Raw genomic sequence first — 27,938 nt, 5'->3', positions numbered from 1 at the left:
CCAAAACCAAATGTGATGGTGACGTCAATCAATGGCGTTGTAGATGTGGATTGAGTTTGTACAGTTTTGACAAGTTTGCCTATTCAATTAACTTTACACTCTGAGATTGTGTTTCAATAATATTAAATCCGCCTTCGATTGTTGTTTGTTGCGGCCGATACATCGTTTATACTTACCGAAGGTGCGTCGTTGTTCGGATGTTTCTTTGTGTTGTAAGCTTAGGTTTGTTCATAGATGGAGTTGCTGTATTGTGAAACTGTATTATGTTTCATAGCTGACCTCAAGAGTTATACATTTATTGTAAATTAATATTTATAACGTTTGTTTTCTATAATCAATCATCTGTACAATTTGTAAGATACATGTCTTTTTTAAATGTTCTAATTTTGTTGGGGTAACTTGCCAATTAGACATCTAATTTCAATTGAGTATTGGCCAATGGTATTTATTGCTTATATTTTATATAAGGATTGAACCATAATAAAGATTAAAATGAAAACAGTTATAGGTGACTGTTTTGTGAATGACTGAATGAAAAAGCAGATGAAGTTCTTTTAGTCATCTCTATGTTAACTTAGATATATAATATTTTAGCCTAGACTAATCTGAATTTTGAAAATGAAACCCATATTTGGATAGATATTCAAGTTAAGAAAATAGATTATAAAAATGATCAAAACAAACAGCCTATAAGCTAACTAATTTTTATATACTATAGCATAATGACCTTACACTTGTATCCAAAATGGGTAACTTTATGCACTGGAATGAAGTAAGTTAAGCTTAGTTAAATTCAGAGTCTGTTTAAATGCTTATATTCCTCAAATAATCAGTAAGAGGAATAGTAACCGAGGTTAGGCTACCTAGCTAATGCGTTGCATTTCTTAGCCTTGGTTCACCCAATATTTATATTGGGTTTTAGAACACCAACAATAATAATATAAAAACACATACTTTTCTGACAATGTAACCTGATATTAGTACCATGAATTTTGGTGCTGAAAATGTAAAAAAGTTAATAGTCTTATTATAGACCAGATAACCAGAATTGAACCTAAGTTAATACCCTCTTAACTTCAAAGAACTTTGAGTGCAGTATAATAAGCGGCGACCAACACAACCATGTGATGATTATTGAATGATAAGAAATGATCGATATTCTTGACCATCCAAAGGACTGAAAGCAAAATATCAGACAAAATAATATAATAGATGTTTTAAAGAACATTACGTTTTTGCTAGTTTTCAATCTTAAGAAATTAATATTAATATAATTTACAAATTAAAATATAATATATAATTAATATAAAAAAACAATAACATTTACATGCCTTAAATATTTCCAAGGATACACATATGAATGCTTGTGAAACAAAGAAGACATGCACGTCACTGTTCTTGCCACCGTTAGTCAATAACGAAACACATGATTTTACAGGGTGGCTATCTGACACGAGGAAACCAGGAATTTTCCTGAGAACCGGGAAAATTTCAAAAACAATTCTTTCATCTAACTTTTTAAAAGAACTTGTAAAATTAAGATATAATCTGACAGCTTCTTAAATCAAGAACTGCTTAATCTCGAAACATCATATTTTATGCGATGTGGTTCATGATATTGTGAATGAAGATCGGCATATGTTCGTGCGCTCCAATCTGATGCCGGCTGATCTAAGGTTACTTCCACTAGTGTAGTGGATTTTATCTTGGTTAGTTGTACTCCTGTACCGCGGCAAGCCTTCCTCCTCTCCCCAAATAAAAATACATAATGGCTTGGACAATTGAAATCGGCTGACCGTCAGAGTTTGGCCCTAAACAAGCAGTACACTGTAAAGCGGCAGAGCGGTAATGACCACGATACAAAAAGAAAATTTTTGTACTTAAATTATTCAGTCGCCGAAGTGGGGTCTCTGGACGAAGTTGCCCAACTCTTATTCTTGAATGAAAATAGTATTTTGAAAAGACGTGTGTTAAATAGGTAGCACAAGCCTAAAGTGTATAGAGTTATAAACAGGCTTAAGAGTTCGGTTCGTTGAATACTTATAATTTTTGACAGCTTGATAAGAGGCGCAACCCCTTTTTTTTAGTACACCAGAATGCTTATGTGGTACTGCCTGCTGCTGACGTCTGCCATGGCTTGTGCAGTGTTCTCCATATGTACAACACAAACATTAAACTTTAAGACACCACTCGATCCAGCGCTCACAACTTACCGCTCGTATCGCAGCCTAGACCTCAGTTGGTCTTTGAACGATTGCTCCTCACATTGCCGAACATAACTGCCGTGTGTGAACAGGCATTGTCTTGACTCCCAGAAAAACCAGAGATAGAACTGTATAAAGTACTTGTGACAGTTCTCGTGAGTAAACCTGCTTATCTTGTTCACATAATGCTACAGTATTTGTGCAAATTCTCTCGCAACTTTACTTGCTAGTGTAAAAGCAACTTAATGTTGTTGCCAGTCTACAGACAGCAGACGGCCAGCCGATCGACTCAAACAATGTTCATCAATTTCGTCGTTAGATTCAATTAAGATATAATTACCGCATCAAAGGGTTAACCCTGAGACATGACAGAACTGCTCTACTAATGAAATGTTCTTTTTCTTTTTAACTTGACTATATCACTCTTAAATATGGGTTTCATTTTTGTCTAATTTGGATATAAAAATTAAGTTAATGTTCATGTCGAATATGATTAAATTACCAAATAAAAATGTATATTGGCCTAGCCCTAAGAGTAAATAAGGTTGATTCCTATTAAGTACTTAGTAATTAGGTGTAACTTAGTACTTACTAAGTAATTATTAATTACTAATAAAGCCAAGTGCGAAAAACAGAAAAATTGTGTTAATGAAAAACAAATGCCCAAATAGGGTTCATATTGCGTCCACTTACAATCAATTGAAACATAATAAATCAATATGCAGATAACAATGGGTCAGAAAAACAAAAACATTTATCTCCCAGTTTTAAAATTTTATCTTTATACTTGAGATCTACAATTTCAGCCTCAGGGAGCCACAGTGAGGCCTAGGGTACACATTGCTAATCAAGTTCGACCGGATTTGAAATGCTTAAATGTTCCGTTTTAAGTTAGTTTCTCATTATTGTTAAATATTCTTAACATGTTTAAGTCTAGTCTGAAATGGAGTTGTAATACTCTTTTTACCTCTTTAAAGTAATTTTTGTATTAATTTACTATTTTAACTGCGGAGTATAATATTTTTAAAAGAATATTTAGGTATGCCTACATAAAAAGTAGGTTACTATGATACCTCCTCAATGAGTACTGGTGACACATCTCAACATAGGTTAGATACCTGAGTTTGAACGTTAATCATAAAGTAACCTAATATATTTACAATAATAGGAGAAGTTATATTATAATTTAGCTTATTTATTTCTGCGATTAGATGTATAAAGTCAATTATTTACAAATAAAACTTCCAGTTTTTGTATAGATAAGAACGAAAAATGTACTGGTTATTTTGTGCTCTTCATCCAAACTGCAATTTTGAAAATTCATAGCTAGAAAAATTGTAATCCAATTAAGACAAAATTTTTGTACATGATAGGTACAAGTGTGTACGGTTTTCGAGTATTAAGTTTTAGGAGCTTATAAATATATATGAAAAAAATATTAAATTACCACCTTAACTTTATTTTGACTGCACGGTTCAAAAATTCGGTATTAGTCTCCTGATGGAGCTTCTTAAGTCCATTATCCTGGGCATGTAATTTTGTCAACCACAAGTTAATTTAACAGATTTAATTGAGCATATTTTGTTATTTTTACATAACTGGCGTATGCTAATTTCAATATGTAAACGTCCAAGCTGCATAGGGTAGTTGCCTAGAAAATTCGCTTTTTTAAGTGGTTAGTAACATAAATAAGACATTTTTATCATATCATGTGAAACAATAAATCTTTATAACAAATTTTTACTAGAATGTTTATCACGAACTCAACCTTTAAAACAAACTTTCAAATTAATCATCTTAAAATACTGGAAGTTTGCAAAGTAAATAATGACTATGCTATGTCTCTTGTAGCTTAATGTCATGAGGATGTATAAAAGACATTGTAGCATAACAAAATGTTACAAATGTGTTTTGTCACTCTTATGAAGGGAAGCTAACAGACAGAAGGACATTGCATGACTCACAATTCACCAGCCTCAGTTTTCAGATCTCATTGATGAAATTTGATACCACAACATTTTATTTTTCACTTCAATGAAACAAACCTCGTTCACATGAAGTCTTACAAGCCTCTTTGAGATTAATGAAGGTATTTTTAAGTTTTGTTGTAACAATATTTTATTAGTAGATATTGCAAAATATATTGACCTATTGTTTTCATGCATAGTAAATTTGCAGTGGTACCAACAAGTTTCTTTTTTGGTCATCTGGTATAGGATTTTTAAATGATGAAGTGCACAACTAGCAAACATCTGCAATTACATTTGACACTGCCACTTCTAGGGCGAAACAGTATACATTATTGTTTTGATATCTTACATAAAACATTGCTTTTAGTTATAATTCCCATTTCGTTTGTTTTAATTTATTTGATTTTGAATGTTTATGTTGGTGCTGTTATGTATAACTGTCAACTTTAAATTAATTTTTAACATAAATAATTTTATTAAAATAACCATCAAATATTTTTTTATCTTTTCTGATTCTTTATTTTAATTTCTAATAATGTGGGTATGAGGCCCAATTTTTGTATCTGGTCATCTACTTATAACTCAAGATCATAAAGCCACAAGTGAACACTTATATCCTCCTTAAGTTCAGCCTCACTACTTAGTGGCCATCTTGACTAAATTCCCTGAAAAATCTCAGGTAATTAAATCTTAAATACAGTCATACATATACATAATCAGTTTTAGTTGTAAAATTGTGCAAGATGATATGTAAAATATTGTATATATGCTTTTAAGTATTGACAAAACTCTTATTGGTTATTCAGAAAAAGAATGCTTAATATTCTTACATCATTGTCTGAATATAAAAAGAGTCAGGGTTTAAGCTGAGATTAAAATTTTCGTAGCAAAAATGCTATAAGCTTTGCAGACATTTTAGGAAAAATATTTGTCTTGTAGCACTTATTAATAGCAATGGTGTTTTACAGGGGATTACAATAATACAATAACACTCGAAAAACAGTCTGAAGTTCTATAATACTTTATCCTCCAGAACCTCAGTAATTAAAACATTTTTAAAGAGGTTTTATTAAAAGCAGCATAGTTAGAAAATAACATTTTAAACTTATATGTAAAACAGGTACATATACAGTAAAACTAACTCTTCTTTTAATGTAAATACATTAAATTAAACTAAATAATATGGTTTTTTTATGAAAAAAGTTACTTTTGACATTATTTCTAAAAAAAACGAACTAGGCCCTACCAACCAATCAATCCGTAGTCTTCTTTGTTTTGTAAACACCAATGTTTAAACCTCATTGAAATGGATTGTGTTTTATTAGTACCTTAATGATCTCCATCATTAACAAATTGCTTAAATTGGTTATACTTGACTTTTTACGAATGTTTGTCATTTCAAAATAAAATCAGACTATAACATAACCTCAAAAAATCTCCGGTACTAGTTGCAGACCCCAAAGCAAGACGTTTAGAAGCGTACAACGTTTGTTTTTCTTTGTACGTGTGTCAGCCACTGCATATCAGCACCGCTGTCGTAACAATAAGCACGGCTGTTCGTTTGATACTGCTCTCACATCAAAAAGTATAGATAACCTAGTTTGAACGTTAACCACAACTAACTAGTTCAGCAAAAATTACGGGAGTTAAATTCAAATTTAATTCGTTTATTTTTGCCTCTAGACATAAATCAAATTGTTTACAAGTATTAAATTTAAGTTTTTATGCTGGTAGGAACGAAAAATTGTATATTTTAGTGCTTTTCAACCAAATTACAATTTTGAACATCCTATAACAACTCAAGCCTTATACCACATATGTACAAGAGTACTTGGAGTATATAGTTTTAGAATTTTTGAATTATATGGATAAAGTTGTCGAACCAGTTGTTCGTAAACCATTTTAACTTTCATTCTTAAACAGGTTCGTTTAAAACAAAACTCAGCATTGGTTACGTTATTGAGCTTATAGTCATTATATTTGTTTTAAAGGCAATTTATTTTTGTAAACACAATTTAAAACTATTGTTTTTTAACATCACTTTAACTTAGTTAAACAGATTTTGTTTTTTGCCACGGCTGGTACATGCTTGTTGGAACACGCAAACCGTCAGACTGTCGAGGGCAATTTTACGACGATCATGCGTGGTCCACTCGCGCAATTCAGTGCAAGTAGGAGATATAATAAATTAAATATTGTTTTAATATATTAGACCATTTCCCATAAGCTTTTTTCATATGAGCTCTCTAGGCCTCCAAATGGCAGGTTTAACAATGAATAATTTAACTGTGATGAGAAAATGTATGATCTTATAATTGAAAATCAATATTTTTAAGGCTATAAACTGATTTTCAAAATGCGATATACTTTTTTTGTGGTTAGTTTGTTACTTTCGTCGTGATTTAGCTTTTCATCGCATTTTCTCTGCTTGTTTTGCAAAATGCGACAAATTCAATCATAGCTTAAACCCTGAAAAAAGTTTAAACTTTTTGAAAAAAATCTAAGTTTTTTATTTGTATCAATTATACCTTTAAAATAAGACTTATCCAATCAATTCCACGAATAAACTTGAGGAAGTAAAAGTATTTGAGAGTGATGTTCTTAGAGGGATAAACTCAAGATCAATAAACTACAGCTACAAATAAATGCCAACAAAAAAAATAACTTTATGATAACAAATCCAATTAGATAATTCTGTACAAATTTACATTAAGTTACTAATGGCTTAAGTAACAATTTATTATTATTTTTAGTAAATGTTTATTTTAGCCACTTAATTTTTGTTATCAAGTTAAAGGCACTAATAATGGAACAGGCTAACAGTAATGCCTCTGTCCATAAGTGCCGACTACGGCAGCACTGTAGGTGCTGTCTTGCGCTAATGGCGACAGACAGTAAACATCCCTCAAGATAGTAGCGATCAGTAAAATATATATAGTTATCCCCACCTCTTATACATTGTTAGTTTGTTATCCTCCCCCACCTAGAAACCCCCGATTCTTGTGTGTCACCAGGATTGATGGACTAATTGAGATATAACTTAAAATTAAAACTCTAATAATTTTTATCCATATATGTTTTGTGGTTGCCTAAAATTCTTTCTGGAAATAAAATTACTATTTCAGAAATTGTATAAATTGGTTGTACTTAGATAGTTTTAGGCAATGTGGCTAAAGTAAATATTATCTTTTTTTACTCTTACTAACATAAACAACTATTAATAAAATGGTAAAAATACATTCCTAGGTGAGATATGTTTGCTGTCTGTTCTTCCCATGCTAAACTACTGTTTGGAAGCTCTCTCAACCTCTCCTCCTTATTCCTGGTTTTGTATGATGCCAGGAATGTAAAGGATTCATCAGATTGTTCAAGAATGAAGATTGATCGTGACACCATTGAAAATGAAGATACAGTGTGATAGTCACCACACAATAGAACAGTTAAAACCCATTTGTGATATCTGGTTGTTTTCGTGTGCGAATACGATATCATTAAAATGGTCGGTGCGGAATTCGGTTCTTGTCGTTACTTTCGTCCGACTGTGTTCGCGAACCCGCCGCCGCAAACCAAGCGTCGGTTCAAATATGTGTTCCGAAGAAAATCCAAACGTGATGTTACATTGAACGGGCGTATTCGTTGGACAATTTTACATAAACTGGGACTCAAACTTATCGGCTCGGTGTAGTTTGTGCAAATCACAACCAAAATTGCGTTCGGAAGTGTCGTCGTAACTCGTCGCGCGGGTTGTCTGAGCGTGCTGCATAGCCATGGGTACAGCTGCTGACCAGTGGTGCTGCATCCAATTTCATTGCATGTCTGTCACCTTAAGCCATGGCATTGGATACACTGCTCTTAAACTTTGGTAAGGTATCTTTAGAAGTCTATGAAACATAGGGTGCTACAACAAGTATATGAATTAAGTTTATAGACATCAAAGTTAATTCTAGTCTATGTATTTCTTATAAGTTAAGCGGTAATATTGTAAATGGTAGTTAAGTGTTCTATTAGCGTGTGATGTTTTTGATGTAGACAAAATCTATTCTCTTTGAAGATTAAGCTACATAACCTTATCGATTCCAAGTTCATTAGGTTACATACGGACATCTAAAATATAAGTATGAAATCTCATTTTACGCTTACATGGATATATTTATATTTTTGTAAAATCCCAGCCTACTTTTATATGGTTGTTCACAAAATATCTGCTATAAGTTGTAAAACAAATCACACTTTTTTTCTTGGATACCAAAAACGTTTACAAAACATGGTTTGTACAATTCCATTTTAAAATAATAATGGTGTAACAACTTGAATAATCTTTTTTGTGCAAGTTAGCTGTGAATAACAACTCAAACTATTCAGTTGATTGTTGAATGTGTTATTACATTGTTCTTTTGTATTAAATTAAGTTTGTTTGTAAAATTATGTCTGTACACGTTTCAGTTAGTTTTATTCCAGTGTTTTGATATTTGAGGTAATATTATTTGGTTTCATTTTTTAAGTAGTGCAAAGTTTGTGTGGTTAAAAAGCCATAGATCTAAATCCATACAAAATTTAGTATTTTTTAGGAAACTTTGATAATTATTTGATTATAAATATACTTTTTTTAATAAAGTGATCTGATTAGTGTTGACTTTAGATATTGAACATTAATTTTAATAAATAAGAAAACTAGCTATAACAATTTTTGCAAAGTGAACAAAAACTGCTGGGATTTTTAATAGACCTTACTTTACAAAACCACTAATATTTTCTAGAAATAATTTTAAAAAAATGATTGGGATCGAAAGGGTTAACAAAGTATGCTTATTGATTTTGGTATGATATTGATTCACTTATAAGCTAATACTGTCCGTCACATCTTGGTAAATCAAACATTTATTTAAACTCATTGACAGATGAAATTATAGCAATTTGTCTTGAATTTGTTTATTGTTCTGTTTATAACTAACTACAATTTATAGTGTAAAATAAAGAATTCATAATAATTTGAAACATTTTTTCTACCGAAAGATGTGATAAAGAAACCTCCGTGCTAAACTCTTAAATGGATAATGTATTTGTATGTTAAAACTAGCATTCTCCACTATTTTATTGTCTATTGTACCTATTGGTTTGGAAGTTAGAACCCATTAAATTTTTTTTTTTTGTTATTCACTACTTCCACTGTATACAGACCTCAGTAACAGACATAACATTATGATCATGTTTTATTTTGGAGAAAAGTGTATAAAAGGAAAAAGTTATGAAGGTGTTAATGCAAGTAAAAAAAAGGGTAGAACAAGATTTAGGTGAATTTAATAAAAATTAAGTTTTCTGTGGAAATGGATGAATACATTGTTGGGGTAGTGTTTTTTTCTTGTTCAGGCAATGATAACAACTGGCTGTAGTATAAAACTACCATCCTTTGTTAACATAATCAATTAATAAATAGCCACTTTTTAGTTCCAAAACCCAATTTCCACCTATTTTTGTATGTGTCATAACCCGTATCTCCCACTCCATTCTTTTTTCCAGTATCTCCCATTCTCTCTTTGTTCTGGGATTTAGTGGTGAATCAAGTTTTTCTTAAATATAGTATAAGAACAAATTTTCTTCATTGAAATTCAGAAACGACTAACATATCTTTTCCGTAACTCATCTTCTGTTCCTTGGTAACAAGACATCGGTAATGCAATGTTATCAAAAGTTATGTGATGATCAACTTCCAATAGGGCACAAACAGATTTAATGTAATCATTATTGATATTGGTGCATGACATTTTTAAATTAGGTGGTGAGATGTAATATTTGATATTTTGAGTATGTAGCATGTATAAACTTATTGTGACAAGTCAAACTTTAAAGATATTTGACTCTTGTAATATTGTGTATAATGTGTGTTTAATGAATTTTTGCAGCAGGATTTGTTAAGTTGAGTATCATATCTATAATTTTGCTATTTCACCAATAAATTTAAATTGTGATTTACCATGACATTATTCTTTTATATGACAAGACTATTAGGATGTGCCAGCAATTAAGTTATTTCAGTGATTAGCCTACAATATATTTCATTTATATACAGTTTCTAATATTTAAATTTGCTAGACATCCTGTTTTTATTATATTAAGATTGTAACCAAATTAATTATGTTACCATAACACAGTGTACAATAAACTAACTAATACAATTAATATTATAACAATGTAATAGTATATTGAAGTAATTTAATGAATTTCTCCTAAAGCTGACTTTATGAAAATAGGCAATGTCCTCTCGGCGAAGGAGTCAGGAGCCCTCCCGTCTTCGGATGGATTCCTACTCAAACAACACTTCATGTAAGTATTGTTGTATGTTGTTCAGATTGTCATTGTTTATCATAGAAATTAAATTGCTACAAGCCTACTACGAATAGCAAAAATATTTTTAGTGTTATTTTTCCTAAAAGTACATGTTTAAAAACAATTCTGATATGGTTAGATCCAGTGTTTTGTGCGGCCCGCTGAGAAGGTTTATTGACAGTAAGTAATGGTTAAATAGTAAAAGTAACAACAAAATGGTCCAATTTATCAAGGCACTGAAATGTTAAAAAATTAATCAATTAAATGTCACAGTAATTTGCGAAATTACTATTTAAGACACTCACAATACCTCACAGTTCTACACCAAGTGAACTTACGAGGAAAAAAAAGTAAAACAATTTTTTTCCATCACAATTTTATTCCTACATGTAAGCCCAAACCTTAAACAATTTTTTTGACAAGTAATGTAGCCACGACTCCATGGCAGTTTTCACTTCATAGTCGGTTCAAAGCGTTGGCCGCCTAACTTGTGCTTCATGTGCAGGAACAAGTGGTAGTCAGATGGTGCCAATTCCGGGCTGTAGAGCAGGCGACCAAACCGCTCCCAATGAAATTGTCAAACAAATGTTTGAGTGTCACCAGCGGTATGGGGAGGAGCTTTGTCATGGAGCAACACAATTTCGTTAATAAGTATTTCTCTCCGTTTGTTTTGAATTACTCCCCTTAGTTTTCTTAAGGATTAGCAATACCTCGCCGCATTAATAGTTTCACCTCTTGAGAGAAAATCAATCAGCAAAACAACTTTCCGACCCCAAAAGACAGTGCACATGATTTTTTGTGCAGACATTGTGGTCTTGAAATTTTTTTCCCTCGGGTATTGTGTGTATTGCCACTCCATTGACTGCCATTTGGATTCTGGTGTGACATGATGGATCCAAGTTTCATCACCTGTCACAATTTTGTTTAGAAAATCCTCACCATCATCACTTTCCCGTGTGAGAAAAGTCAAAGCACTTCCGAGTCTCGTTTTGTGCACGTCAGTGAGCATTTTTGGAACCTATCGGGAGCACACCTTACGATAACATAAGCGGTCTGTAACAATTTTGTATAAAGGAGTATGTGGAATTTGTAGGAAATCGTCAGATATCGTTGTCATAGTGAAACGTCTGTTCTCTTGGATTTTTTCGTCAACTGCCCTTACCAGATCATCGGTGACAAGAGAAGGCCGACCGCTCCGATTCTCATAATGCACATTTGTTCAAAAGCCATTGAACATTCTAACCATTTCTCACTTATCACGTCTTTCCCGTAAACATCTCGAATCTGACGATAAATTTCAGCTGGTTTCACATTCCTTGTGTTCAAAAATCTTATTACAGAACGAATCTCACAATTGGCGGGATCACTAATTGTCTTAAACATTTTAAACATTCAGAGAATACAGAAAATACAATGTAGTACAACTAAAATGGTGTGAGTCAATAGCCAGTGAACCAGGTCAACTAGTGCGCATGTGCGGAACACCATTAGAATGAAATGTTATTTACTTTCTGAACATGCCTCGTAGATTGCCCGTCAGAGATTTAAGTAGTCCTAAATAAAAAAAGAATTTAATATGATTTTAAAACCTTGAATCATCACTGCCTTACAATTTTAATTTAAGTAGACAGAATAAAAACTAGAAACATTAATTTTGTTATTATATTAAATAATAATCATTGTTAAAATTGAAACCCTCTCACACTCAGATAGACAGTAAAAGCAAACACCTCTCTCTCTGATGGTCAACAACAGCATACACTATGTGTAGAGTCTGCACCATATCCATTCTTCTCTCTCACTGTCTATCTGGGAGAAGAAAGACATATGCAGTACAATTATCTTGCTGCTTGTCTTCCACTTAAAATATTTTAGCGGTTACAGAAGAAAGTACTATGTATATAAATATCAGGTGATGTGTATTTTGTTGTCTTTAAAAGCATGTAGCAAGCATTTTATGAGTCGTAATGTGATGTAACAGGACACAAGATATTCATAAAATGTTCTATGTGTATATAAAAGTATGCATCATTTTACTTACTTGTTTGCTAAGTAGTCTTGTAATATATTAGAACATGAGTAAATTTAAATTCCAGTAAATGATATTAGAAAAATCAAACAAATTTTAATATTGCATTTTATTTAAAAATCCAAAAAATTTCAATTTTGCATTTCAAATGTTAACATTTTCTTGAGGTGTTCATACTCCACTTTTATTATGTCAGGGAGGGAGGTGGAGAATATTTCCTGATGTAAGTTACTGCCAATTTTTCTTTACATACTCATGAGGCTCGATCCCCTCTCCCTGATGTCTTAGTAAATCAATGGTATTTGAATATTGGTTCACAATATTTATGCCCTAAAATAATGTTGCTTAAACAAAAATAATTTTTTGATGTTTTTGTTTGGTTAGCTACCATGTCTGTTATTAGCATAATTTATAAATGTTGTTTCTCTATTTTTAGATATTCTAGTTGTATGGTAAGGTGTTTGTTGCAGCTTCACCTCCTAGGCGCAGGGAGTTGGATAACGTCATGAAGAAAGCTCGTAAGGAGGGCCCTGATAAGAGTGACTACTGGAATAAGAAGCTTATTGAAGTAGAAGAAAAGGACCCCAACAGGTCAGGATGGGCTAGATGTATGCAATGAAAGTAAAACTAAATTTTTTTGTGGAACGTACATAAATATACTTATTTTCACAAAACCTCATCTTAGAGAATCTAAGTATAATCTAGTTGTTTTTTCATAGACTACTTATTTATTGAATCTTATGGTAATATATGTTGGTCAAGAGAGCATTCGATAGGGTTGAACAGTTTTAGTGATTTTTGTTATAATTGTAACCTTTCTAAGTGCAGTAAGACTAGTAGATTTCATATAAAAATGAGCTACAATCATCAATGCCATATGTTGATATAAAATCATATAACTTTATTCAAGCTTCACTTTGAAGCATCTTTTGTTCTGAACACTACTATATCTGGGTTGATATGCATTAAAATGCATAGATTGTATAATGTGCCTATTTTGCTTTATTCGAGACCCACACCAGGTATGGGATCATTCTTTGGGGTGCCTCCTCTGCCAGTAACCTCCAGCGGGTGCTGGTACTCCAGAAGAAGGCAGTTAGGTGCATGGCCAGTCTTCAATATCGTGAGAGCTGCAGAATTGCTTTTAAGCAATTGGGAATTTTAACTGTTACATCTTTATACATAATGGAAGTCATCCTGTATGCCAGTAGCCTTGGGTTGCCCAGGAACGCCAATGCTCACAACCACAACACCAGATTTGCGGATGATTTTGCCCTTCCAGCATACAAAATGAGCCTTTTCGCCATGAAACCGTCCTACGCTGGTGCAAAGCTATACAACTTGCTACCACCTGAAATCAAGAAGGGGAATCACATTTCCTTAAAGCAGAGACTACGTAGCTGGCTCATCTCCGAAACCATCTACAGCCTGGATGAATTTATTGAAAGAGCAAGGAGTGCACATCTCAGATGAACTTTTCCAAAATTGCTCTACTTATCTCTTCTAAAGTTTATTTCTGAGTTATGACTGTTTTAAATATTTGACACTATACTGTTCTTTACGATCATGTAAATAAAGAGATTTGTCTATTGTCTATGTGTCTCCTTTTTTAGGTGGAGGCACAGTGGTTTTAAGGAGTTATATGGCAGCAAAAGTCCTTCAGGAAGCAGGTCAAGATCTCGATCTCCGAACCGGACCAATTGGCCTAAGACTCCACCTCCTCGTCCAAAGTCCCCACCCCTTAGCACTCGCCCACCTTCTCCTCCACGCAAGAGCAGCAGTAGCAAGGTAGACAAAGTGTCCTCAAGCACTTCTCGCAGCAAGAATGATCGTCCTAAATCACCTCGCCCGAAGTCGCCCAGACCTAAATCTCCGAGACCAAAATCTCCAAAGCCCAAGGATCCCAGAAGGCGGTCAAGATCACCAAGGCCCAGGCCTAGATCACCATATCAGAGACCGAGGTCACCAAATGCCAGACCCAGATCCCCCAACCCGAGACCAAGATCTCCTAACACACGACCCAGATCACCCAACATTAGACCCAGGTCACCTAATGCAAGACCAAGGTCACCCAACATTAGACCGAGGTCACCTAACACAAGAGGAAGACCTAAAACACCCCCTGGTCGACCAAGATCGTCCATATCCAAGCAAAGGAGACCTCCTTCTCCTCCTCCAAGGGTAAATATAATTTATAGAAAAACAATCTGGATAGGGAATTATGCGAAATAAAACTGAACATTTATTAGAGGAATATTATTAAGCCAAACTTTATTCATGCATCTTGAATATGGTATGTGTTTTTAATACATAAAGTGAATAGATCATAAGGTTTTAGATTGTTCCAGGTGATAAATTCTTCAAGTGTGTAGGAGATCATATCAGTTAGCCAGATCACAAGGTGTCTCATCAGTATCAGCAGCCTCTTCTCTTTTTTAAAATGTCTTGGAAGAAGGTTGAAGAACTTTGCTTCTGTGTAAGAGGGTTTACTCACAAAAATTACCAGTCTATGGGGTTGGATGTTGAAATTTATAGCATTTCTGTTGTTGGAGTTATGAATTTCTGTGAAGCACTGCTTGTGAGAACGTAAATAATAAATTGAAATATAAACAAAGCAGCTACAGTTCGAACACGGTGCTCTTGAAATGTGTGTCTACAGTCATCTCTAGGTTTACCAGTACTTTCTCTGATATGTCTTAGCCTTATTAGGATTTCCAATAAATGATCCTTTGCTTACAAACAGTCTGTATGGAACTCAAAAAAGGTAATTTTGGCTGTTGCAGACAATATCCATGTGATGTACAAGATGGAGCATTGCTAAAATATTCCAATGTACTTAGTCTCTTATACCACCTGCAAAATTAGTAGTTTTAAAATCTTCATTCTTGACTCTACCAAATCGAATTTTCTTTGTTTTACCCTCATTTAGAGCCAAGTTTTGATTGTAGTATTATTGTTTGGCTACATTAAGAGCAGTGAAGGTAAGACTGGTTTTCTGCCACCATTACATTATTGTTGAGGCATGTTCACTTAGAAGATTAGGAAAGCCTTAGATGAACACTATACCAGGCTTACGCACATACAGAGAGGACTCCTCTATTGATTGAAGGCGACTGAAGCATACAATTCATCAGCTACGATCTATTTCTTAGTAGACTTGAAAATATAGCTTATCAGTTCCACCTGATTCCTGGGGTAAGTGTTTGGTTGGCTGGACTCTTGGAATTAGTATTTTTCAGTCTTAAAATGAAATGAATTGAAATATTAATGATATGATAATGAAATGATAAATATAAATGATATGGCATTATTAACATCAAAGCGGCAAGAATCCAAGTTACTTATAATTGCAGAAGTAGTTTTATAATATTAAATTTTATGGTTGTACATAGAATTTTAAAATAACAATAGATTGATTAGATTAGAGACTAGAGCCTAAGATTGGTTTGATCAAAATCTTAGTATAGTCCTATCTTACTTAATTTACCCTCTGTCGGTTTGTGTAAAAAAAATTATGTCTTGTACATATCTGTTAAAACGTTTCAGAAAAATATCTCTGGTTTTAAAATAGCAGTCATAAAAAATTGTCAAACTGTAACAGCTCATAAATGGGAATGTATGAAATATATATTATAGTAAAATACGGATTACTTTTAAATGAACTATTAATGCCAAGATTATTTTGCTATGACAAATAATAAATATCTACTGAGTGTCATCACTTATAAAAAATAAACTCTGTTGAGTCATAAGTAAATAACTGCTGATGGAAGGTACAACAGCTTAATTATTAACTGGTCGTTTGGACCATTGCTATGAAATTTATTTGCGTGCATATGTTATTTTGCCAAATTATTCTTTTAATTGTATATATTGTAGCCAAAAACCATATATTAAACTTACAATTAGAGGATTTGTATTCTTAAATTAATTGTTCTCACTTTATATAAGTTGGTTTAGTAAAAAATTAATCCAAGAATGAACTATTAATTTCAGCTGTTGTCATCAGCTGAAAACTTAAGCAATGATAACATAACTTCATTGATTTAAGCTAATGCTAAGCTAAGTGGTAGTGAATTTTTGTAATGTAAACTAACATTGTTGCCATTATGAAATGGATCGTTATTCAGCTCTTGGATCGTTATTCATGATTACTTTTCTTTGAAGTTTTAGCTACAAATATGAATGTCTTCATAAAATTTTAAAATGAGTGGAATTACTGTTGCTCTAGATAAATTTTGTGCTCAAGTTGAATTATGTTTGTTGGCTAATCACCAACTAACATCACAAAATTTCCCTGAAGCCACCTTACCAAGACTGTGGTCACATTCACTCATTGCGTAATGTACTGAATATTTACTCAAATTGATTTTTGTAGTTCTCCATAAAAGTTGAGAGGCCTAATGATAACATAGAGTTAATGTGTTCCAGCGTCGCTCAGAGAGTGTAAGCGGCAGTTCAATGAGCAGTTGTTCTGATGAGTCCTGCTCGGTGTGTTCCCCTAAGAACAGAACGAGAGACCGAGGTCATGCCAAGGACAAGGAGCGAGCAAGACCTCCATCTCCTCGGCCACCTGTTACTCGTTCTAGGTCAGATAATTGTGTTGTAAAATTACTTTATTCTCTAGTCTTACATGTTTACTGTAAATATAGGTAGCAATATATTAGTCTTGGTAAGTAAGAGGAGATAAACAAAAGTTTCTGCCACATTGTGTAATTTAAAATTAGCGTTTTTGCCAGCAGACTCTGCCAGACTCGTTACTATCATATCATACCAATAAATCCCAGGCACAGGAGTTAAACCCCTATGCCAGGGACTAAGGTCAAAGACCACTCTTGATTCAGTGTCTATTCTGTAGAAAGGCAACAAAACTAAATCCACCACCAGTGGTTACCAATTAATTTATATTTTAGAAAAGACAGTAAAATTGAAATTTACATTATTAACTGAATAAAAATTTAATTACAGATCTCGTTCATTCTCCGTACCACGCTCAAGACCAACCACTGTTGTCGAAAAGCCAAGGAGGAAAAACAAAAGTCGTAAAAGAGAAAAGGAAAAAGTTCTTAAGGTATGTTGGACTCTTTTAAATCTTTCTTTAAGTGTAAATATTTACTTAGTGGATTAGATCATACAGTGGCTCATCTACTTTGATGAAACAGATGAAACTGTTTATGTTAAAAAGCTTATGATTGAATAAATGTGGTTAGTAGTGTTTTCTGTTCTTTAACAATTCTTGCTGTCAGTGTTATTTACTTAACTTATTTATGTTAATTTTATAAATATTTCTAAAGTTATATTTGATTACAAATAATTTATAAGAACAAATCATGAATTGACTAGTATTCCTACCAAGTGATAAAAACAAGTCAAGTGTGCCAACATCTTGTTATAAAGTTAAACCTGTATATTACCATGGAATTTATTCTTAACATTGTAGATTGGCCGACGGCGAGGTATCAAGGTTGAGTCGGAGTCAGAGAGGTCAAGCTCACCGTCCCCGGGACCGCGGCTCACACTGTCCGAGAGGTTCGGCAAGATGGCACAGTTCAGTGTTGACCGGGACATGGAACATCGCAACTTACGGATCACTGCTGGCGACCAGATGACTGTCTTCATGGATAGTCCTCCATCACCACCGTAAGCCACTTGCTAACTTTGTTAAATTTACAATTTTTTAGATTTTATGAATGTTACCAAGTGTTGTGTATGCAATTTTGTTGTTAGGCCTAAAATTTATTTTTTAGGATATTATTTGAAAATATTTTTAGACTGAAAACGTTTTCTACATCCCCTTTATTTATTTTTAGCCATGAAATCAGTTGTATTTAATTCATTTGAATTATTTATTCATGCCAACTGTTTATAAGTAACCATTTAACTGCATTTAACCATATTATTCACCTTAATGCAAAGAAAATTGGTCAAATTGTTAGTGTTGAAAATTTACATATTAGTTTGTTGTCTACTGAACAGCAATGTCAATAAGTAATTTAAATATGGGTAGCTAAATTATTAATTCATGCCAACTGTTTATAAGTAACCATTTAACTGCATTTAACCATATCATTCACAGTAATGCAAAGAAAATTGGTCACATTGTTAGTGTTGAAAATTTACATATTAGTTTGTTGTCTACTGAACAGCAATGTCAATAAGTAATTTAAATATGGGTAGCTAAATTATGTATTCATGCCAATTGTTTATAAGTAACCATTTAACTGCATTTAACCATATCATTCACAGTAATGCAAAGAAAATTGGTCAAATTGTTAGTGTTGAAAATTTACATATTAGTTTGTTGTCTACTGAACATCAATGTCAATAAGTAATTTAAATATGGGTAGCTAAATTTGTATTGCTTTTCTGCAACTTGAATTTTGTTTAAATGTAAATTTACAAGTTTTGTATCATATCTAAATTAACCATATTTATGTTAATAATAGTACATACAAGTGCTCAGATTTTGATTTAAACTAATGTCAGTAAGTTTCAGGAACAATTAGTTTCAAATTTATTCCACAAAGAAAGAAATAATTGTTATTTAGAGTAAACTCTACATATTTTGATAATGTATACTTAATTTTACAATGGTATAGGTACTGTAATGGACAACAGGCAGCGGAAACACAAACACTCAACATTTAGAATTTAAACTCACATACACATACTACTTCTGATGATTATTGTTTATTATAATCTTACTAAATGTACTTGAATATGACAAAAAATGTAACATGACTTTGTTAATAATCTTTGATTAGAAATAATAAATATTTTTATTGATGTTGTATTTTATTAATTTAAATTTCTGGAAGTACTTAGTGCTTGAGATGTAATTAAATAGTTGGGAGTACTAATTATTATTCAAATTCTCTAAATACAATTTGTTTGGGTTGTGCTTGTTTTTGAATTTTTATTCATAACTTTAATTTCTTTTCTTATATTTTTGGAAATCCATGCATTTTCAAAAACTTCATAATACCAAGCAACTTTTGATGCGTGGATTTCTAAAATTGGTTGGAAAAAAACTTTTTTGAATCATAAGTTTCACTTAAGTATTGTGAAAAAGATTTGGTAATATTGAAATTTTCTTCGCACATAATAGATGTCTAATCCAACCTATTGGAAAACCTAACCTAATATGATATTATCTTCCAAACTTTTGTAAAATATTACTTAAAATATCATAATTGCTGTAGTAAAATATATTTTAAAGATTTACAAAACCTTAACATGGCTCTCAAAGTGAGCTTTTTATTTAAAAGTGACTAAGTACCAAGATTAATTTATAAGATAGCGGCAGACAGACACCACTCGCCATAACAATGATATACAAACCTTGTTGAAACATCTTGCATTGCCCAATTTTACCACTGTTTAAAAAATACTTTTGACCTAGGTATTTGAGTCATTAAAAGTGATATGACATATATGATCATCAATACAAATTTAAGATTAAATTGAATTAAGTCAGTACTTTGTATATGTACATGTTACATATTACTTCCACATATATGTCTTAAATTTAACTTACTGATGAATAAAACAAAAATTACATGAATGTATAAAGTTTAGTGTATGTTGCAGAAGCCTGTCATCGTTCCCAGAGGGGTCTTGGGATGACGTGCGGGTACGCTACACATATTATAAGGAACAGGGCTACCTTCGAGACTTGACGCTTCAAGACTACGTCAAGTGGGAGGAGTGGTGGTACAAGTACCAGGATTGGCTCAGCACTGAACGGTACTATGATAGGTTTGTATTTCGTTTACTGGCTAATCATTTTATTAAAAATGAGTAACCAATAGTAAAAAACTTTTAAGAGTTTATATTTTTTCAGCGTTTGCACACAATTTAAAATTTTATAATGCACTATGTGTTTAGTTGGAAGTATAAAGTATTGTCTTATTATGGTGAAGAATTCCCCCATTCAGACATTCTAAAAACAACAACATTAGTTACAATTATTGTCAAAAAGTTTAGGAATGGACAACAAAAATTCTATTACGATTTTACCACAATCACAGCCTAGATTCTTAATTCGATACCGATTGTTGTGTTATTTATAATTATGAATATAACACGGACATTTCACCACCCTTAGCCATGATAAAACATTTTAAGGTATAAACTTATATTATAACAATATTATAAATGCGAAAGTGACTTTATTTGTTTTGCTTTCACACCTAAACTATTCAACCGATTGTACCAAAATTTTATATGAACATTCTTAGGGGTCCGTGTTGTGGATAGGTCTATTCTTATTTCGAAAAATCCCACTTGTCTACATCCCACTAATCTCTAAAAGAGCAAAATCCTATCTTGGTCTCTAAAGTTTGAAATATTAATTGAAAGAGCCTTTTAAATGTATATTACTATACATTTAAAGACTGTTATAAAATCCTTCTTGGTTGTCTTTTCACAGAAGTAAGTTTCTCAGACCTGTGTATGTATATATTTTCTTGATCGGGAAACATGCAAAATCAAGTGTGGAACAAAAACTAAGACCGGAGTAAAATAAAATGAATATACACTTTAAAAATATTTTCTCCATCGTGGTAAAAAAAGGTAAACTCAACATTGTTATCAGAAATATAATTCACTTGAACCAGAAGTGTTCATACATGTGAAAAGCGTACAAAATTGCTTGTGAAGCTGTGGTTAACTGCTAGTATTTATATATATTCTTATTGAAGAGATATTTATACAACTGAGTACTTACAAGATAGTCAAAAACTAAGCAAATGTCTGTTTGTTTAATGCTGAGAAATAAATGTTCATGCATAGATGCATACATAAATAGGCGTAGGAAGTACAAACTTATTATTACTTATAAAACTATGTTAAGCGTTTGCTAAAACACTATTTTAGCAATCGGTAATTACATGCTTCCTAACAGTTGTTATCCACAAATAGACAAACAACGGTGATGCACGAATATAGGAATAGAAAGTATGAACTGTAAGCAAATTATTATTTATAAAACTACGATAATTTGTTATTGGTCTATCTGCAATTTATGTACTGCTGATCAGCTGTCCATCCGCGAATGGACACAGCAAATTCGTGGTGATTTGTGATTATAAATATATAGAGAAATATGAACTTTGATCAAAATAATATTCAGTAAACTACAGTAATTATTTTATGTATCAGAATTTTTCAAACAAAAACACATTTTACCGATTAATTTGCGCTCAATAGATCAACTGTCATCCGTGAACATAGACGTGTTCTGGTGCACTTATTGGTAGATTTGAGATTTAACTTCTACACATCACTAGTCGTGATTTGTTAAATTGTGACTTTCCAGTGGTATTTTATGCACTTGATTTATTAATTATATTAAAAGAGCTGCGGTCTTGAGAATCCTCAATACTGCTGAGTATCAGAATTAAACCTTCCTTAGGTTGTTTTTTATGAGCAAAATGAATTCAATTTTCTAGATAAAATGTAGAAATGATATATTGATTTATATATAATTTTTCCTAAAGGCATAGATTTTTAAAAAATCTAAAAGTTTTAAAATTGTGCTTTTTGATTTGTTTTGTTTTCTTATATTGATTTGTACTCTTTAAGTTGGACCACCTATCACATACATTTGGGTATACAGTTTATAAATTAAAGGATGTATGTGCTAGGAATATGTGAATACTTCAAAATTAGAACTTTTCACTTGAGCCTTTCAACAATCCTGTCCAGGATTAAGTGATTTCAAAAAGCTCGATTTTAAAAATTTCACAAATCGAGCCAATAAAATAGCTGAACATAGAGTCTAAGATGTTGTTCTAGCTTTATTTGAACTCACAAAGGAATCAAAATATGTCTGAAAGCAAAAAAAAAGAACATTGCCAGTTTTTGAAAATGTACAACATAAGAACTATTTGATAGATTGTTTTAGTTGTGTTTAGTTTTAACATCAGTTTATGCTAGCGATATTAAATGTAGTACAAATTTGAGAGGGTCAGGATGAAAACATGATTACAACTCATGATGTACATTCTTAGCTTTATTTCTTCTAGGCATTGTGATTAAACTGTAAGAATGATTCCGCTGATAACCTCTTCCTGGCACTCAGAAGATTAAGAAGTTATAAATGTGTACACGTTCAAATAATATAACAATGTTGGCAGGTACTCGAGCCCCTACAGACGAACCAGCCGACTGTAGGAATACTTTCCATCCAGATCTTCATTAGAAGACTCAGTATTACCATTATTTTCATCTATTGTAATTCATGCCAGCTAATTCTACATAGTTTGTTGTTACAGTAACGCATCTTAAAACATTTAGTCAAATAAAATGCTCCATTTTTGTTTAAGATGAGGAAGCGTAGCTGTTGAACCTGTACAAGCTTAATTTATACACTTATTACTTAAAAAAGACAGAATTGAAAAGTCCAATAAATAAGTGTGCCAATTGACCTTGTACCTAAATGTTCATAAAATTAATTGTATTATATCTGATTGTGGGGAAATACAATATATTACAAAGAGCAAATTACGTAATACATGGACTATTTGAATTCATTTTAATATTTTATTTCAAATATAACACTTTATTTTTTTTGCAGCAATAAATCTTCAAAACAATGATAAATTCTAATAGTTTTATGGAATTGTTTTGTAAACATGGAATTGGAAAATTCAATTATTGATTTTGAGATGAGCATAAATCCTTTAGATTTGAACAGAACAAATTTGGTTTAGTAGTACTTTATTATTGAGATTGTTGTAAATAAAAATTAAATTAAACAGTTGAAAAAATAGTTGTTAAAATTTTAACATTCATGTGTTATCAGCCTGTTCATAAAATTCACCAGGTTGTAGAATCGATATTCCAGCACTCAACACTTAGAGAACCTCACTGTCTTCCACAGATCCTCTCAAAAGGAATTTCTGTATAATGCCTGCATTCCCAATAGGTTGATTGGTTTCTTTCAATTTTAATTATAGTTGTATTGCACTTTTTAAAAATTTTCTTCTCAATGTCCACAGTGATGACTTTTTTATGAAGCAGGACTATTCCTCTGTTTACTATATATTTTTATTATATCATTGTATCAGTTTTAATTATAGACTATCTATTACTATATTTTTAATACTCAACATATTATGTACAATACAAATAAGAACGTTTTGTAATGAATAAATTTAGGTTCTTACAAGGATTCCGAACCCAATAGTGTATCTGGATATGAATTTTTGCTTGCAAACACAATACAGGTAATACACACTGTAAAGTATGTTCTAGTTTATTTTAATTATTTGGAATTTAAGGCTTTGTATTTCCTAATTATTCATTCAGTTATGCATATTCAATTTGTTAGTATAATTATTTTACATTGGTAGTACATAAGCTTTACTAACTAAATGAAACATCCTTTGGAACTCTGTAATGGGTTATTGGCAGCAATTTTATAATTTTTAACATGCCAAAATATGAAAAAGCACTTTAAATAAATCTATATGTATCAAATAAAAATTAAAAATGTTGAAAAGTTCATTGGTCATGTTAGTTTCCATATAAAGGAAATACCTTTTTTTAATTTGCTGTGCTTTTGTGTAGTATTGATGTACAGTGAAATAATTTGGAATGGGAGGTTTCACAAACCTATGTTTACTGTAGTAATTTCGCTATCAAGTTTATTTATAAGCATATTTATTTTAAGAATTTAAATATTTTTAGTTGCTTTGTTATAGGTATGCTTGCTGGAATCTCATGTATATAATTAACTTTAGATAAGTAGAAGAAAATTAGCCGCTATGTTTGGACTTGGATGTATTTTAGTTCCTTGTACAGCCACTACAATTTTTATTTTGCATTTGCCTGTTAATCTACTACTTACTTGTATTCTTCATGTGTCATATAACGTTTATGTATATATTTTTGTTTTTGTATTCAAATATATTATGGTTTTGACTCAGCTTTGTGAATTATTAATTCCTTATATTAGCCATTCTCAACATTCTTTTAGGCTTACATTGAGATAGTGTGTTAAAATAATGAGTTTTTATTAAAATAATATTTGCCAGGTTAAGGTTAATATTGGTGAATCATTATGGCCTAGGAAGTAATAATAACTTGACATGAAACACTTTGGAGAACTGTTGTTATACTGTTGTAGCAAATTTGGCCGATTTCAGACAATTGAAAGCTTTGCAAATGTTTGTAATGAACCATATTACATAAAATATTAGGAAAACATTGTGGTTGTCTAAACAATATGTTTCTTAAATTTCATAGGGAACCAAATATTTTTTGCAAGCAATAGACTAGAAATATAAGATGTTAAAAAGTGGCTCATAAGAAGTGAATATAAGGTAAATATTAAACAAAGATGGCTGGATTGGGAAAGGTTACAAAGGAGTAAAATAAGGTTTGAAAACTAGAAATGAATGTAGCTGGTTGTTGACTTAAAAGTAACAATGGAACAGCACAGCTCTGGTTTTAGCCCACAAAACAGCACCAGAAGTCTTGCACATCACAGTCAAAACATGGTTTATGTCATCAGGACTTTTACTTTCAGCACAGTTCCTCACTTTGTTCAAAGGGGGAGGGGGACAGATTTTGGGATGGCCATGAAAATTCAACATAACTTGAGAAAATGCTCCTACTAAGATCACACCAAACGAGTTAACAGTTGTAAACAAATACATATATACATATGAAGTGAGTGAGTGAGATTTATACAGTTCAACAATACAGTGCCAAGTTTTCCCCTTCTAAATTGCTTTCCTGCAAAAAACATTTAACCAAAACAAAGGAAGAAGTGCTGATAAGTATTTAGAATAGACAGAGATATAACATCTTACTTTGTCAATAGTAATAATCTAAATAAAAATAACAACTTACTTTTTTAATGTGTAGGAAAGCACATGTTTTCTTTGCACAGGAAAAACTGCCAAATCACAGTTATAAAGCACTTATCGCACCAAACAGTAACAACAAGCTAAGCAACTTTTGGTAAAAACTTAAATATCCATCAGTTTACTGTATAAAATAGTCCCTATTAATTTTCAAGAATCTAGAGGACAGTAATAGTAAACCTGAAATTGAACGCGGTAGTCACTTCCTGTTGAGAACTGTTGCTCCCCACCACCACCCAATCAACCCAACACAGCAGCAGCAGACTAATCTACCAGCTGTCAATTACCAATGTAAACAGCAATTACTAGGGCAAAGTCTTGAATAGCCTCTACATGATTATATATTTTATCTGATTGACTCTGACTGACTTTTATCATTATCATTATTGATTCTTATTATTGATGACTATTACTAGGCAAGTACACATTTTTAACTGACCCTGTTGCACTGGTGATGCGGGAATTTTGATGAACGATAATATTTATATATATATATATATATAATATTTATTTATTCAATAAATAAGTATACCTTCTCCAAACTCAAAATGCCCTCAAGGTTTCCTTGTGGCTCCTGTGCAGTTGGGGTCAAATTCTCAGGAATAAAATGCACCGGCCCCTGTAATAGGTGGTACCATGCTGGCTGTCAGAATGTTCCTGATAAAATTCTGAAAAGATGGACAGGTGATGGAATAAACATATGGAAATGTAGTATTTGCAGAACCACCACACCAACTAATTCCAACTCTTCTACAAGCCCAGACATCCTGTACACTTCTCTAAATGAACTAGAAAGCAGCCTGAATTCTCAAAAATAACACAAAAAAACACAAAACAACAAACACAGCAAATAAAAATGCAGAACACTACAGGGCAACATCAAGAGCTGCAGCGGAGGCTAAAGAAAATGCAAGAGAAATTTCTAAATCTCAGCCAGCTGATAATGGCTTAGTTACTGACACGTTACTAGCAGCACCTACGTCAGGACAGAGCCCGCCTTTTTTAGACAGAAGCTTCAAAACAAAATGCCGCTACAAATCACGGCTTATCCTAAATTCAATGCTGAAGGAGCACATAAAACACTAACAGTATTTCACCAGAATGTGGACAGGATGACAAATAAAGTAGAAAGAATAAACCACGAACTAAGCACCAGGAAACCGGACATTGTCATCCTCACTGAGCACGGGATGAATAAGGACTGTCTAGAAAATGCTCGACTACCGGGGTACTCCCTCGTCAGCAACTTTAGCAGAGTCAGCCACCAAAAAGGAGGAGTTGCCATTTACAAAAGTAACAAACTGGGAAATGATATAACAAGCCTTAATATTGAAAACCGCAGTATTGAACTCACATGCATAAGTCTTAGAGTAACAAAATCTAATTACCTCTATATACTTGGAATCTATAGGACAAGTAGCCATCTAGACACCACTCTGGAAATCCTAACAGACCTGCTGGATGACCTCCTAACGCAGAACAACCCAATACTGATCATGGGCGACATCAATATTGACTCCATCAAAGAACATACCCAGAAAACCAAATTTAATGAACTCCTCGCCACTTACAATCTGCACAGACTGACACTCCCAGCGACAAGGATTACCCACAACACTGCAACCTCAATTGACTGTGTCTGCACAAACATGGCACAGCACGACATTGATGTGGAGGTTGTCCACACAGGCCTCTCAGACCACACTGGGCAATACTGCAGCATGGCAATACCAACACAGGCAAAAAAGACACTAATCTCAAATCGCAGACACTTCAACAACAGAAATCTTGAGAACCTTAGGCAGCTTCTATCGGCTCAGGACTGGACAAGTGTGACCTCAGCGAGCGGTATGGAGGAAACCTATACCAACTTCTCCAACATTATGACTTCTGCCCTAGATATAACATGTCCATATAAAAGATCTCGGGCAAGGCACAGTACCCAACGAGGAATAGTAAATGACACAGAGGCCCAGACCTTAAAAAAGAACTTCCAAATTGCTTGGCAAAAGTACATTCAAACCAGCAGAGATGAGGACAAAAGGGATGCTGTAAAAATTTAAAAAAAATATGACTTGAAGCTCAGAACCCTCCGACACCTGGCTAGCGAAGAACATATACATCAAGCCAATAACAAGAGTAAAGCTCTGTGGGACATTGTTAATGGCGAGAGAAAACCAAAAACTGAACAGACATCAAACCTGCAATTGCGAATCAGAGGGAGATTAGTAGACGACCCTAAAATAATAGCTGACCACATTAACACCTACTTTGTTAATGTTGCTAATGAGACCCTTAAGCAGAATGACAGTGTAAGTCAAATGCCCCTAGACATGAATGACGTCCCAAGCTTACAAACCATGTCATTACATTCAACTACGCTCAAGGAGGTCCAGAAGATCATTGACTCACTAAAACCCAAAACCTCAGCTGGAAATGATGAAGTGTCAGCGAAACTACTAAAATACTGCAAAAATGAACTATCTCCCATTCTTGTTCATATAGTCAACAAATCTTTCGCCCAAGGAATCTTCCC

General features: G+C 32.7%; 1 protein-coding gene across 6 annotated transcripts; it reads left to right on the top strand.

Annotated features, from left to right (window-relative positions):
* LOC124357031 (serine/arginine repetitive matrix protein 1) lies at positions 1 to 24,459 on the top strand. 6 transcript variants are annotated; one of them, XM_046808407.1, is made up of 10 exons: positions 1 to 181; positions 7,421 to 8,036; positions 10,423 to 10,495; positions 12,998 to 13,118; positions 14,141 to 14,708; positions 16,959 to 17,116; positions 17,496 to 17,598; positions 17,968 to 18,167; positions 20,118 to 20,273; positions 22,667 to 24,459. In XM_046808407.1, exons 3-10 carry the CDS (start codon positions 10,426 to 10,428, stop codon positions 22,701 to 22,703), a joined length of 1,413 nt encoding a protein of 470 aa, XP_046664363.1. In that variant the 5' UTR covers positions 1 to 181; positions 7,421 to 8,036; positions 10,423 to 10,425; the 3' UTR covers positions 22,704 to 24,459. The 6 variants fall into 6 exon arrangements, with proteins under 6 accessions (XP_046664363.1, XP_046664357.1, XP_046664362.1 ...); XM_046808401.1 differs by having other exon boundaries at positions 2 to 181; positions 20,118 to 20,285; XM_046808402.1 differs by lacking the exon at positions 1 to 181 and adding an exon at positions 215 to 4,853 and having other exon boundaries at positions 20,118 to 20,285.
* Positions 24,460 to 27,938: the final 3,479 nt, after the last annotated feature.

This window comes from Homalodisca vitripennis, chromosome 3 (assembly GCF_021130785.1).
Source record: "Homalodisca vitripennis isolate AUS2020 chromosome 3, UT_GWSS_2.1, whole genome shotgun sequence".
Classification (NCBI taxonomy): domain Eukaryota; kingdom Metazoa; phylum Arthropoda; class Insecta; order Hemiptera; family Cicadellidae; genus Homalodisca; species Homalodisca vitripennis.
Note: the sequence above shows the minus strand (reverse complement) of the source record. Positions and strands in the feature narration are given on the sequence as shown.